A 13,262-nucleotide genomic window follows, 5' to 3' on the forward strand; every position below is an offset into this window, starting at 1 on the left:
AACTTGATGTATTGCAGAACTTAAAAGAAAGGGAGAGGAGTGAGGTATAATTATCAAATCTTTACACACTGGACTGTTCTAAAGAGTTTGCAGTATCTACCTTACCATTCCCAGCTCCAGACCACGACACTGACTTGGGAGTAGCAGCTCCCGTTGGTCTGCTAGAGCCAGCGATGACATCGTCATTAGCCAAAAAAGCCCTGAGCACCCCTGCAAACAAATCACTCAGTATAGCCCAGTACCTGACTATCATAAGTACCTGTCTATCTATGCCCCGAGAAGGGGGACGAAAAAAAGCCGTGGCTCCTTCACCACGCCAGAGGGCATATTTTCGTCATCCATCAGGCGTAATACACAGTTCGAGATATCCTGCTAAAAGTTTAGCAATGGGAATCTTACAAGCTGCAGGCTACAGAGAAAGTGCATTTTTGATAGCCTGGTATCTTCTCCCAATTACTCTCTGTCAGCTCGCTCTCATGATCCGTATCTCACTGAAGGTCAGCTGTGGTTGAAAACATCCAGTACGGACTCATTCATGGTAAGAGTAAAAATAATGAAGACATATCCATCCCCAAACAGCACGCCTTCAAATCTAGGGGGAAACCCATATAGGATCCCCTTCTGATTTCAGACGGCAGGACAAATGTCACAGCTGAGAGGGACAAGGAAAAGAAAAAAGGGAAAGAAAGAGAGACTGTGGGCTTTTACAGCAGCCTGTGATTGCTGTCATGTCATCATTCCCCTGGGTGTTTGCCCTTCTGCATAGGAGATCTGAAAAAGAACAGGCTCACACACTAACCAGGAGGCAAATGCCTGAAAACTCATTCTGAGCCTGAAGAATGGGAAAGGAAGCCACAGTCGTCATCTTCTGAGTCGTTTAGAAGGGCAGACATTTTTACTTAGGGAGTGGGAACACTCAAGGATTTAGCCTTGCCTATATACTGAGGTGGTTTGTACTTTTTCCACCCCCGAGTCAAGACATTTAGAAAACAAATACAAAGAACAATACAAACTGCTACACTGGCAGAGGTATCACAACACAATCAGAGCAACACATGTTCATGAGTAGGCAATGTCTTGAAAGAGTCACTCTGAATTTAGCAATCTTCATGTCAAAGCAAATAAATACTATGTAAGGAAAACACAGCATGAAAAGTCTAAAGATATCCTTAAAACACAGTTACTGATGAACTCAGCTTTCTCTGTTCTCTGAAGATGTTTTCTATCACCACAGTAATCTTTTTTCCCTGCAAGAGAACAGAGTCTCTCCCAATTCTATAAAAACTACCAACTCATGAAACCCAGAGACCACGGGCAGCATCCTGCGCTCTCCCAGGTCCACGTCCTCCTCAGCTAATCATCAGCTGTTGCTTCTTAGCCTCTGAGATCCACTAAGACCACTGTATCAGAAGGTATAAAAGAAAAGAAAGCAGCACAACTCTAGGGTGAAAATCAGCAAGTTCTAGGACCCAAAAGGAAAGGCAGAACGTAGACATTTAGAACAAATTATGTGAAGGAAATTATTTTCTAAAAAATAGGAGAAACATTAAGATTATTCAAGAGAAATTTCTGAAATTGAATACAAGGACATGAAGATTTTTTTCTTAAACCAAGAAGGACAGAAGACAAATCTACTGAGGGTCTGTAGAGAAGTTAAGTACTTTGTTTCATTACTCTTTAAGGAGAATAAATTCTTCGTCAAGGGACACTCTCACGGGAAATCAAGAAATTGCTTGCAGATAGAGAAGTCTCTAAGGAAGAGACAATTTAAGGACGTTAGCAATTCTGAAGAAAAGCTTAAAAACAAAGCAGTGGGGTTTTGGAACACCGACCTCATTTGTATCTCCTATCCCACAGCAGGTGAATCATGTTAAGATGTGAACACCCCAGAACAAACAAGTCTCATTCAAGGATTACAGTTCACGGAGTTTTATTTGAGTCAAGAGGCTGGACACTGAGACCAGTTGGAAGACAAGCAAGTATTTGAAACAGTACTACAGAGAACAAAGCAGCACAGCTATGTGAAGGCAAATAATGTATCGTTACTCCTTTGAATTTGACAAATGTCAAAGACCCAGCAGATAGACACAGCAGATCTGGGCTTCCGAAGCACAATCCACAGTTAAATATTTATTTTAAGGCTAAGATTCTGCCAAGAAATGAAAATCAAGTTTCTGACAAAAATGAGTACACATCTGTCTCTCCTAGGGAGAAAGGCCCTGGATGTCAATGTCAGGGATTTTATCAGCATGCTAATACTGTGAAGTCAAGAGACAGCAGGCAGGTGGATGAACTACATGCTCTCAGTAGACACCACTTCAGTAAGCCGAAAATACTGATCCATTCAAGGCAGTAACAACAGCTCGAGGTGTGCCCAGCACCTGCAGCCAGGCAGGCAGCAGGGCTGAAAGGAGTTCAAGAAACAAAATAGTCTTGTGAGAACAGCACATTTTTCACAGTTGCTCGAAATGACCACAAGACCATGCTCAAACAGCAGCCAAACAGTTTCATACTCACTTTCCACCAGGCCAAGAACTGAAGCCACCACAGGAGATGAGACCCTGACCACATCACCACCAAATCAGCTTCCAAAAGGCCGGGCTCCTTTTCCCAACACCTCTGCAGCTGGTACTCTTTGGTCATGGCAAAGCAACCCTTTTTCCTCTAGACACTGGACATCTACAGCTCCCAGTGAGCTTTTACATGATTTGAGTGTATATCTCTCTACTAGTTAATGGACTGAGGCACACTTCGTGGGGATCACCACACCTTTATCAGTAATTATGGAGCTGGGCTGGAATTCACACTGATGATTTAGCTGGAAAAGGTCCCATCTCAACAGTCTCAACCATTTACTCTCCACATCTAACTTGTTCTGAAATTACACCTCAGTGATCTGGCACCCTCACCCTGCCTGCAGGACCAGCCTTTTCCCATGCCAGTGGTTCAGACAACAGGAGTTTGCTCCTTATTTTCCAATGACTGCGGAGTTTTGTCACTGCCTTTTGAAGAGATGATCCAAGAGATGATCCATCCTTTTTCCTCTAGGATGATCTTACATAATGAGAAAAAATTCCCCCCGCTTAACTAATTCCTGCTTAACTAATCCTTCTGACCAAGAGACACAAAATGTAAAGCACACAAATTCCCAGTGACTCTAAGAAATCTCCTTGGCTTATCTATGCAGACTATTAGCTTCCTCAAGTTATTCCTGGCCAGCAAAACTCACTGGAGAGTGACAACTGCCCAGAACTTCCTCGATTCCTTCTCATAAGAATCACGCTTGTAGGTGATCACTTCCCTCCTTGGCCGAGGACCTGGGGGAGTTCCAGCCGTGCCAGGTTCACTCCAAGTGGCAACTCAGGGAGTAGAAGGCAAAGAAAGACTTTTAGTCTTCCTCCACGCTTAAAACGTATCGGTTAAGATTTAGCTGGTGCGTATGCAATTCTGCACTTAAGAGTGGGGAGGCAACATGGTCCATCGTCTCGTTCCATTAAAGGCAGGAAGAAGAGGGCAGTTCAGGAAGGGAACAACTGGAATTGTCACACTCTGATGTAAAGCTCACACCGGTGCCAAGGTAATGCCTTCCCGCTTCAGGCAGGCCTATCTGTCTCTGCTACGGCCCATTTTCAGCTACTGCTGTAAAGGTTTCTTTGACCTCCCCAAAATGAAGTTATAGATCATGTAGATTTGTGTAGGTGTTTTCTCGTTTTTTTTTATTCCACAGAACTAGAAGTCAGTCCCCAAAGAGATAGCACTAAAGCAGAGATTAAAGAGAAGAGAAAGAACCCATGTTGAGTGACCCTAGAGCATTCTGGAGAGGAGACGCTCTGTAAAAGGACTAAGTATCCCTCCCACCAGAGCACATTTGCAATGCACACATATTTCTGGCTACTAAGGTACCCTGCCAAACACGGCAGTAAATCCTCAACTGTTTGGCAGATCATCTCAACACAAACATTACTGAAACCAGGGAACAAACGCATCCAAAACATTATTTTTTTCTGGGATCCAACTGCTAAAGGAACACTCGATAAAAACAATTCAAAGCAGGTTGGTACTTACAGAAATGCTTCAGAGTCAAAACCTTCCCCACCCCAAAAGAAAGAAAATAGTTCATTGGAATTTCTGCGGTTCTCCAATTCCATTTATAATCTGCTTTGCAGAAACCAAAGCAGTAACTAGCCTAAGGTGCTTGCACGGGTTCTGAATACGCGCTCAAAGGATTCACTCACCAATTAACATTGATTCTCTCTGGTACTCTTTGCTGAGGTGGCAGCGCTGGGTCACACAGGACACATATCTCTCCAGAACATACCAGCACATTTCATAGTAGAAAGGATACCGGAATTTGGCGTGCACCTGCAAGCAAGATCAAGACTGTCAGTCCGCGGGGAAGGGCGAGAAGTTTGCAGCACAAGGGCCAGTCATCATTCTCATCGCGTTATCAAGAGCACAAACAGAGTGCAGGAGGGGGGAGGGGAGGGAGGGTGGGAGCCGTGTGAGATGTATGCCTTCAGCATACAAAATGAGGAGCCTGCCTGCCTGCCTGCCATGATAGCATCATTTCTTGGTTCACTAATTTGTATCCTCTTGGGCTGGCGGGAGAGGAAAGGGTTTATGTTCTTGTGAAACCACGAAACTGATGGATGGCCCCTACAGCGTTATTCACCTTCTGTATAAACATAAGGTGGTCACATACAGATGTTAGTCACTAAAACTCAAGTTAAAATAAAGGTGGTTTCGGTTTTTTGTGTTTTTTTTTTTAATTGCTTAAACACTATCACATGACTGTTATCAAAATGGCAACGTTACCTAAAATGAGTCAAGCAGGAAATACATCTTTATCAATCATGGTCTTCGCAATAATTTAGTTAAATGAATGAACACACAAATTCTTGATTGCTGGTAACCACACATTCGAAGTAAAAATCCCTTACGTGGTTTACACTTAGTATTTTTGGTAGCAAGTTAGCTTTTGCCACAAACAGAATAGAAAAGCAGGATTTTGACAAAAGATCCTGTCAAGCTGTGCACTTTACATCTCAGACCTGTTGTTCTCACACAAAAAGCTTATTCTCCAACACTACGTATTTGTGAGATTCTTTCAGATTGAAAGGAAAACAAAGTGGGTTTCTTTCTTTTCCAACACAGTTTTCTATCTATGGGAGGCCACTGTAGCAAAGAATAATCTTGGAAGCTCCTAAAATGCAAGCACATATGTGTATTTACCATGATTTGTTAGAAATGGATGCCATGCATCTCGCATGCACTTGTACTTACACTGTACACTTCTGTCTCCTGGTAGCACAGAAAATTTGCATTTTGCAGGCTCGCATGCATGCGTTGCACTGGGATCATAGGAACTGCTTTAAGACATTCTATGCATATTAACTGCTCACCTAGCCGAGAGGTGTCCACCCGCCCTTAGTGAAACCTGGGCTGCACCACAAAGGAGCGTGATCTTAGAAAGCCCATTTTTAAAAAACAAACCCAAAACACCATGCCAGGCTGCTCAAAACTCCAAAGTCTAAGCAGAACGACTAACCCAGCACCTGGAAAGTCCGATTCAATCCTGCAAAGCAGGCACTGTCGGAACATCGGCGTGGTGAGAAAAGCATCCGCTCGAGCATATCGGTGACTTACTAGAATGCCCACATTTGAAAACTGTCCCCAAGGTGGACAGTCAAAGAACTTGCCTCTGTTCCCAGGACACAGGAAATGTAAACACTTTTAGCAGTAAAAGAAAATGTAATGAAGGGAAACTACACCGTATTGTCCCACTAAGTGTATCACAGCACAGGATTTAAATACTCCACAGCAATTCCCAGAAACTGAGATCTCTTAAATTCAACACAAACGTAGCTGGCAAACCTGAACTGTGCGTTGCTACAGGTCACGCATCCAGCAATGCTGCTCTTTTTTCAGATGTTTCCCTGTGTTGTTTGTTGCAAAGTACACAGAGCAAAGGAAGAAGAGGGGAAAAAAAAGAGAAAAAAAAAGAAAGAAAAAAAAGCCCCAACCAACCAAATAACATCCCCCTAAATGTGAGAACATTTAACCCTAGGGCCTTTTTTGCATTGGAGAATATTTTTTCCTTCTATTTAGTTATTTGTCATAAAGAAGAGATCGAGTCACTTATCACTATTACGGAACACAGGGGAAATTAGCCATGCTAAAATATATGCTAATAAAGGAACTCAAATTTTTCCAAGAGAGCACTGCAGGAAACAAAATTTGCAAAGAATTGACTTACAAACAGGAAGCCGCCTTCCACCCCTCAGCCTTCAAAAGGTTTTCAGCCACATGCCTGGGAATATTAAAGACATCATTGCTCAACATTTGTTGACAGATTCTGAGCTTCACCAAATTTAGTTGTTACCAATGTTAATTCAATGTGAAAGACAAGGAAGTAATGCATGCAGTGCTCCCATTATGTATATCAATCTTTAATATTCAATTTGAGTTCCTAATTGCCTCGCTATCAATGTTCCAACCCACAGCAAATCCCTCCATGCCTCTGTAATTCACTGTTTGCCCGAGAAGGCTCCGCTTTTACAAACCTTCAGAAGAGCTACCATATGTAGCGAGAGATACTGTGCAAAGGGCGACGGTGCCTTTTGCCAGTAAAGCAAGTCTAACAGCGCTTTAAAAATCTTTCAAAATTTGCCTTGCGGAAAAGCACAGAGGAGTATGTTCCTTCTTATAGCCTTGGCCATTTATTAGTTATAATGGATGTGAATGGCATTGCGTACATGTCTGTACTTTTTCTGTTGTTCACCTATGGTCAAAAGAACTCTTACGGGGTGGGGGGGAGGAATAAAAGAAAGAAAGAAAGAAATTAAAAATGTTCTGCGATGACTTTAAAGTGTTGTATCTGATACAGACACTGCCAGAGGACTAAATCCCCCACCAGCAGGGAAATACACTGGATCATCTAATAGGCATTTCCAGCTCTAACTTCTGTGATTAATAATTTACAATCCACCGAATAAATTTTTTAATTATTCCTGTACAGTGAGAAAAATCCTCTCTGGAATATGATCCGATTCTTCAGTTCAAAGTGAAATTATTCTGGAGACTTATATCCCCCTCCAAAACCAAAATAAAACACCCTGAGCAAGTCAGGAACACATTTTCCTTAAGAAAGTATTAGTTTCTTCCACAATGTCTGTTATAACCATTGCAAACCCCACTTGTGTTTAATCGATCCAATCACAATATCAAAAAATAACTTACGATTATTTGCAGAAATAACTCAGATCTATATGCTTAAACCACTATCTCATGTGCCAGAAAACAAAACCGGTAGCAAACGCCATCATCTGTGAGTGACCACCTTACGTGTGTATTTTGAGGGCTTTTGTCCCTGTCCACGTTTGGTTCAATTTAGACGGAGTCGGGAGCAACTTTGACACATTCTTCCTCTTCAGCAACACAGAGCTGTGACCCCCCCTATGCCAAGACGACGAATCTCTGCACGACAGCCTGCTCTGCCCTTATTCAAGCTGGTCTAGCAGAGAGCTCAACAGCTTGGCCTATTTGACTGGCTGCTAATTGGCCTCTAGGAAAGCCAGACTGCAAAATGAGAGTCTCTACAAACTGTAAGGCTGGAGAATATTTGTTTACCTCAATTGCACATTAGGAGCCGCTTCCAACAATAGACATGTTTTTTATTACTCCTTCAAACTATTTTTAAATGGCTATAACCCTCTTAAAAAGTCTCCCAGGGATATGAGAAATTAAGCTAGAATAAACATGACAAGTATATAAACTAGGCAATTTTATCAGGCTGTAAATCAGCATTACTGCTTCGACCATGTATTTACTCTTGTCTTAGCTGCTAAGACAACAACAACTACACCTAGCACAAAAATGACTTCCAATATCAGCAATCAAGGATGATTAAGCATTATACAGCAGGTTTAAACAAGGCGAAACCTCCATAAAATCGCTCTGTGCCAAATACAGAGGGGAAACACACCTGTATCCCACTTTGATTTGAGCGTGGCAAATTACTTTGTCAATCACGTCATGTAATTTACCTCTGTGCTATACACAGCGGAAAGATCAATACCGATGAGAAATTCATTTGCAGCGTGCTCATGCTGGCAAATTTGTGTGAACCACACACCGTTACTGAGTCTGGACTAGCCGGCGTACGGATGGTATTATTTGAACAAAGAAATTACAAAACCTGACTGGCAAAGCAAATAAAGGAGGACACACTAGAATCCTATTTTGAAAATACTTACCCCTTCAAGATTCCTGCACAGTTTTTCTAGTTGCAGGGTGGGGGTATATGTTATTTCTAAGAAACAGTATTGATTTTCCTGCCTTTCATCAAACTTCTGTACGCCTTAGCTGCACAGCTTATATTCTGATTCTGTCTAGAAATTCCTGCTATTCTTTGAGTGTTCCCACAGCTTTGTTACTACAGGGCTGCCTAAGAGCACAGGTTTGTGAACACAGGCACAGGCTGTGCCTAACACGTCGCTAGAACACAGCAATACGCAAGCGCTCAAGTTTTTCTATCAAGGTGTGGAAATTTTGGGCTCCTGGCTTTCATTAATCTTTTTTAAAGCACTTTTTAGCATTTTCCCCCCAAAAATATTTCAGAACAGGCTTTGACAAAAAACTAAACCAAAACTTCCAAGAGTAAAGGTCTCATTTGGGACTTGAAAATGTTGCAGCATCCCTTTCCAAAAAACCGTGGCAGGGCATTTCTGAGAAGGCAGATACTCAACTCCCAGAACCTTCCCAGTGGCTCAGGGCGCCACTCAGAAGGCATTCCAGTGTAACTGGCTGGTAAGTTCCTGAAAGTTACCAAAATAGTTGACTCTTACAGGGAAATCTGCCTCCCGGTATAAAAGCTTAGGTGATCAAAGCTGCACCCAGCTTCCCGAGGAGAAGAGCCTGACACGAGGCACTACTGAGCAGTTACAAGCCAAGGCGCACGATCTCGGGTTGCTCAAGTGCCCTGGGAACAAAAAGTCAGCTTTTACACAATTTGGGGGAAAAGAGCGTTTCCTTCCCATCTTCCCCACAGACATCGATGGAAATAACCCATTTCTGGCATTGATCCTTCCTCCCAGTCCCCTCTTCTCCATTCTCCATGCAAGTTTCCTGCGCTAGCATCCTTGCCAGCAACAACTCACCCTTCTCCTCCAGCACCTGAGCACACACATCCGACACGTACTGCTGGGTCTTATTTACCGGCACTCCAAATACCCTCCTGTGCCTACAACCTTTGCCCAGCCACTGCGAGCCCCCTCCTGCTTCTACCATCGTAACTTTTTCCTGTCCAAGCCCCTTTATGCTTTCTCAAGACACCTGTCACTCTTGCCTTGGGACATCTAGTCAAAGCGAGGCTGAACTCCGCTCTGGTCTCCACTTCTTCTCTCTGCTACATCCTCTCTTCTAATTTCCTCGAATTTCAGTTTTTGTCTTCATCTCTCTTCCTCTAAGAATTCATTTTTCTGCTTAATATTCCTTCATTACAATCACTCCAGGAAACCAACTGCTTTGCAATGTGAAGATCATCGGGCCTTGTACCCCCTGCGAGGTAAGGGAGGTTTGGGGGGGAGAACACCCGTCCCCCTCGCTGAGTCGGAGACGTATTTTGAAACACGCTTCAGGCCTGTGCACTCTCACTGCAAAGAAAACCATTTGGGGTAAAGGCCCATTTGGAGCCAGAATTGCGTCCTCCTACAGAAGTGAAAGACAGGGAACTGTGCTGATGCCCAAGACACACCACTTCAAGACTTCTTAGTGAAGAATTGCAACCTCCTGCCGTTTTGTCAGCCCAAATCTCCATTACCGCCACAGCCAGCACCCGTGCCAGCCATTCACCAGCACCGTCTCAGTGCAACGCCTCCAGAAGTCAGCCATGAAAAGTCCCCACCTGAATTTGCACATACCACTGGTCCAGTTTTGCATCAGAACGCTACGACTTGCCTTGCACAGCTTATTTAATAGCCTACTAAAACCAGTGGCACTTCTTCAGACTCTGCTACTTGATTAAACTGCAAAGTATACGACAAACAGGTGTCCTGCCTGATAATCGAGGATGGAATTTTCACTCCCAACAAAGAGGCTGCACAGTAACCTCTTCCAAGCCATAATCCCTTTCTGGTCAGGGAGATGCCACAACCAGATGAACATCACAACATTCAGATTAATGTCCCACCCCAGACTCTTTGTGTTCTGAGAAAGTCTTGCATAGGATCGAGTCATTGTAGAAGAAAATCCTACAAAGTATAGGAGGCATCGTTTCAAACACAATTCTGCTCAGCTTTGCTGTGCACAGCAGAACCAGCCCAGTCCCATCAGTTGTCCAGGCTGTGGCATCCGCTCCAGGGAGACCATAACCAGGCGGTTACCAAAAATACCGGTAAAGCGTAGTATGTTTTTGTGCAAAAGGGAAGGTGTTTTTAATAAAAGTTTAACAGGCAGACAAAAGACACCAAAGGGACGTGTCTGTGGGAAGCAGGGAAAAACAGATGAGTAAATCCCACTAAAACCAGCCAACATTTCCAAGTCTCATTATGTCACATTTACCTCTGGTTTCAACGACTCTGACACAGAGTCCTGTCAGCTCCTGTTTGTCAGAAGGGAATACGAGGGCGAGACTATGACAGACCACAATCGCAAAGAAGCGTTCAGTTAAAAAGAGAATCAAGCATCCTTACCCTTGTTCTGTCTTCAATTTCATAGATGCGAAGCTGCATGGGAACATTAAAGCTATGCAGGATATTTCCACCAAACACCAGAGAATCTACCGGAGTATAAACCGCGTGTATCCACCCTAGAGAGAGAAAGCAAAGAACTGAGAATGCCTCATACTATACAGCATTATAGAGCAATTTATAAGCAAATCTTAACAACCCCATGAACCCCATTCTGCAAGGGATAAGAGACTAAACAGTGACAGGTTAAATGCTATGATTGTAGCCACACTAGTTATAGCAGGAGAACAGCATCTTATGATGTACAGTCCTACAACCCTCTGTAAATTGGGTTCCTCTATTTATTCACAGAACAGTTACAGTGTTTACTGAGAACACGCAAGCCTGTGACTCAACCACATCCATGACTAACAAGTAAACTCAGTCTGTTCAATACACTTGGCTCTCAGATGTATCTACTGGCACCTCCAGGAGGGCTGCAAATCGTGTTAGCAGAGTGGGGGGCTATGGCTGGGGAACCGGACTGAGTCATGTCAAACTTCTTTCACAGCAGCACCAGAGTACACACGTTCAGATACCAACAATTTCAATTTACTGCTAGCCCTCCTTCAGAGGTGAAAGTTTCATATCCTACTATCAACTTCCTGAAGCAACGAAAAAAATCGTTTTCACTGTAAGGTCCAAGTTAAAGTATTTAACATTTCTAGTACTGGAGCTGACGAGACTGTTCAGACCCAATCCTGCAAGAGACTGAATCCATTGCTCAGGCTCCAAAGCAAGGGAAGAATTTTCTATCACAGAGAAAATCCAGGCATAGCAATCCAGGCAGCCACACACCAGCTCTCCTGCTTCTGCATTGTTTGCCTGGTATGTCAGCAGCTGAAGGACTGGCTATGCAAGACTGTAGCCTCTGATCTCTGCAGTGAAAAAGGAATTGATCCTGCTAATGATCTGGGACCCACAGAGACCTGACACCTTTTCTTCTTCTTTTTTAATGAGAGGCATTACAATTTATAAACCAGCAGATAGCAAAGCAACATAGGGGGCAGTCAATTTTCTCCTAACTGTGCAGTACTTTCCATTAAAGCCGTGGCAGCTCTCCTTCACTTCAAGATCAGTGAGGGAACCGGGAAATGCCATTCAGCCTAAAGGGTTCTCCAGCGAGCAGCCAGCAAAGCTCGCCTTCTCGAGCCACAGCAGACACCAGAACTGGGGCTTTCACTTGAGGGCATATTGGTAGGAGAGAAACAAGAAGGAAAAGAAATCAGCCCCAGAATTTTCTCCTTGGAAACACAAGCTCATCACTCTGGATGCATTTTTCTCAATTCTGGAATCACAGAATGGTTGAGGTTGGAAGGGACCTCTGGAGGTCCAGCTCCCCTGCTTGAGCGGGACTGCCTGGAGCCAGCTGCCCAGAACTATGTCCAGATGGCTTCTCAACATCTCCTAGGACGGAGACTCCACAACCCCTCTGGCCAGCCTGCTCCACTGCTCAGTCAATTTACAGGTCTGATTTCTCATGATAAATGTGACGCATATAAAAAAAGCAGGTGGCTTATAGCTCTGGCAGCTCTCGGTATTATTGCATCTTTCCTGCTCCAGTTAGTACAATTTCAGTTACAGAGTTTCTCACAATGATCCAGCCTGTTTATTACTTCTAAATCAAGAATAATCAGCTAGAAAGGATTTTATTTTTTTCACATAATGGTAGCATGGCAACTACATACATCAACACTGTAAAAACCTCTTCATAGCTGAAATAGTTCACCACCTCATATGAAATACACCAGTTTGTACTAAAAGCAAACCACTAGGAAAATAAATGATCTTCCTTCTTGGGAAGGAAAAAAGATCCAAGGTTAAGGAAGTTGGGGCCACTGTTTCCATGAGGTAATTAAAGACTTATGTGACATAGCTCAGAGTAACGACAATGCCTGTGGCCACCACCCCTGCAAGGCACATCGCCAAGCCCAGGGAGTCCTCGGATCTCCAGCAGTTCACGTGCTCCCATACAGGGGAATCCAGCTCTCTGCCCCTCTGCCAGCGACAGGACGCAGCCCTGTCAGGAGTCACCTGCTCCTCCGAGAGATTTTTGGCCATTCAGCTGTACAGCATTTTTCAGTCGACTGCAGCCCAAAATAGTTTCGACTCGCCTGAGGAGCATACGTGCAATATCGAAACTGCAGAGGCACAAGCACCAAGAGGTGTATTCCAAGGACATAGGACGCTACAGGCAAGATCAGACAAAAAAGATGGAGAAGTGACAAGGTATAAAACTACAGGAAGATTGGCACAGATGTTACAAATTAAAAAAAAAAAATCCCCTCTTTTAATATTACCAAGGCTGTGTACAGAACAAAAACAAAGAGGCCAGAACTAGAAAAGCACAGTAGGAGGAATCAGAGATGAGCAGAGAAGAGGAAACAGTTTCCACGAGGGCAATACCTTGTACTGCTGCACAACCCTGGGTGTTTCATGACGTCATGCAAGAGAGATAACATCTCTCCCCTTAGTAATACTCCCCAAAACTCTAATATTCTTCCTCCCCGCCAAGCCCCTCCCCCCCCCCCACAC

At 43.7% G+C, this 13,262-nt stretch overlaps 1 protein-coding gene across 1 annotated transcript in view; it reads right to left on the bottom strand.

Annotated features, from left to right (window-relative positions):
- The window catches only part of LOC104281182 (lysine-specific demethylase 2B-like), a gene marked incomplete at both ends in the record, with an annotated part of 32,119 nt that overhangs the window by 11,073 nt on the left and 7,784 nt on the right, over positions 1-13,262 (bottom strand). Inside the window, 2 exons of the mRNA XM_009879089.1 lie at positions 4,236-4,362; positions 10,692-10,807. Coding sequence (XP_009877391.1) covers positions 4,236-4,362; positions 10,692-10,807 — 243 coding nt within the window. The remainder of the gene's footprint in view (positions 1-4,235; positions 4,363-10,691; positions 10,808-13,262) is intronic.

This window comes from Apaloderma vittatum, unplaced genomic scaffold (genome assembly GCF_000703405.1).
Source record: "Apaloderma vittatum isolate BGI_N311 unplaced genomic scaffold, ASM70340v1 scaffold30051, whole genome shotgun sequence".
Taxonomy (NCBI): domain Eukaryota; kingdom Metazoa; phylum Chordata; class Aves; order Trogoniformes; family Trogonidae; genus Apaloderma; species Apaloderma vittatum.